Below are 1,886 nucleotides of genomic sequence, written 5' to 3' on the forward strand. Positions count from 1 at the left end.
CCGGCTACAGTTCTCCATGATTTGCAGTTATTAATAGAGAAATTTAAATCAATAGATTTGGATTTAAATTTCTCCAAATGTGAGCTTTTTCTCAATAGCCCAATCGCACAGCCGCACGACGTAATAATGTCTGAATTTAACAATTTGGCCCCTAGTATCAAAATTCTCAGTAAAGAATCCCTCCGCCTTTTAGGTGCCCCCATTTTCAACGACGGTTTTGAGCCTTACGTTTCGGAACAAAAACAAAAATTCGTAGAGTCTTCTGGCAAACTCGTCGCAATAAAATCCCATATGGCTTACCAAATAATTCGGTTTTGTTTGTTTGTGCCCCAATTTACATATGTCCTGAGGTGCTGCCCTCTATGGGAGTATCCCAACCTTCTTTCCCATTTAGACACCATTTTAAAAGACACAGTAATGAATATTTTTAACTGCCAAATCTCTGACACCTCCTGGGCCCAAGCTACTCTCCCGATTCGTTTTGGTGGCTTGGGTCTTAGAAGTGTGTCCAGCGTGTCTCTTCCCGCCTTCCTTTCTTCAGCTCACAGCATCCACCCTCTCTTCATTCAAATCATCACCAATTCTTTTGGAAACATAGGCATTGTATCACTAACTGAGGCGATCAACGCTTGGAAACGTGTTTGTCCCAGTGACGTTCCTGTCAACCCCAACATCCAAAAGAATTGGGATGAACCCCTAATAAAATTGGCACAGTCAGAGATCCTAAGTTCATCGTCCACTACAGATCGCGCGCGTCTCCTGGCGTCCGCTGAGCCGGAATCAGGTTATTGGCTACAGGCTTACCCATCATCCAATACCGGAACACTGTTAGACAATCATACATTCAATTTATCACTCAGTTTGCGACTAGGAGCTAATATCAGCGAACCCCACCGCTGCCACTGCGGCGCCGCAGTAGACCGCCAGGGTCACCACGGTCTGTCTTGTCGACGCAGCGCCGGCCGCCAGTCCCGCCATGCTTCCTTGAACGACGTGATCCGCAGGGCTCTTGCCTCTGTCAACGTGCCGGCCACTCTCGAGCCGAACGGTATCGCACGTGACGACGGCAAAAGGCCCGACGGAATGACGCTCGTTCCATGGAGCCGCGGGAGGCCTCTTGTTTGGGACGCCACCTGCGTGGACACGCTAGCGGCGTCACATGTAACGGCCACAACAAGGGAAGCGGGAGCTGCGGCGGCACAAGCAGAGACAAACAAAAGAAGAAAATATGAAGCACTGGGGAATGATTACTTTTTTGTACCTTTCGGGGTTGAAACCCTGGGTCCGTGGGGCCCTGGTGCCCAACAAATGTTCAGAGAGTTATCCCAAAGACTGGTTGAGAAAACTAACGATCCCAGAGCTGGCGCTTACCTCGGCCAACGTATCAGTCTTGCGATACAGCGAGGTAAGGCTGCCAGCCTCTTGGGTACATTGCCCGCAGCCTCTGACTTAGATTTAGTTTTTTATATATAGTCTTTGTTTTATATTTTAGCATTATTTATAGCAATTATTACCTATTATTATAATTATATTTTTTATTTAAAAAAAAAAAATATAGTTGGAATTTTATATTTTGTTTTATATGAACTACTGAGCACTGAATAGTGACTACTATACTTTACTTCATTAGATCTACTCCAGCAGCCAGCAGACATACTCTCGCTGCTCACATTTATAATGAATGATTGTGTAAAAACCTATTTTTGCCTAATAGTAGGGGAGGGGGAGGTGCTATTTTTGTTGGCACTGGAGCGTCATGGAGACCTAGTTGGTTTTTTACATTAGGTAAAACTGATACAAAAATAATAAGAGGGTTTTTTATTTTAGCGGTGGGTTCAGAAACTGCAGCCATTTTAAAGTTTTGAAAAAGAAAATCTTTCATTATA

General features: G+C 44.7%; 1 protein-coding gene across 1 annotated transcript; it reads left to right on the plus strand.

The window, feature by feature from the left end:
* Nucleotides 1-417: 417 nt before the first annotated feature.
* Nucleotides 418-1,488, plus strand: LOC121733945. Its single transcript, XM_042124348.1, has one exon. The coding sequence runs from the start codon at nt 418-420 to the stop codon at nt 1,471-1,473; it is 1,056 nt and encodes a 351-aa protein (XP_041980282.1). The 3' UTR covers nt 1,474-1,488.
* Nucleotides 1,489-1,886: the final 398 nt, after the last annotated feature.

The sequence above is a fragment of the Aricia agestis genome, chromosome 14 (assembly GCF_905147365.1).
Source record: "Aricia agestis chromosome 14, ilAriAges1.1, whole genome shotgun sequence".
Classification (NCBI taxonomy): domain Eukaryota; kingdom Metazoa; phylum Arthropoda; class Insecta; order Lepidoptera; family Lycaenidae; genus Aricia; species Aricia agestis.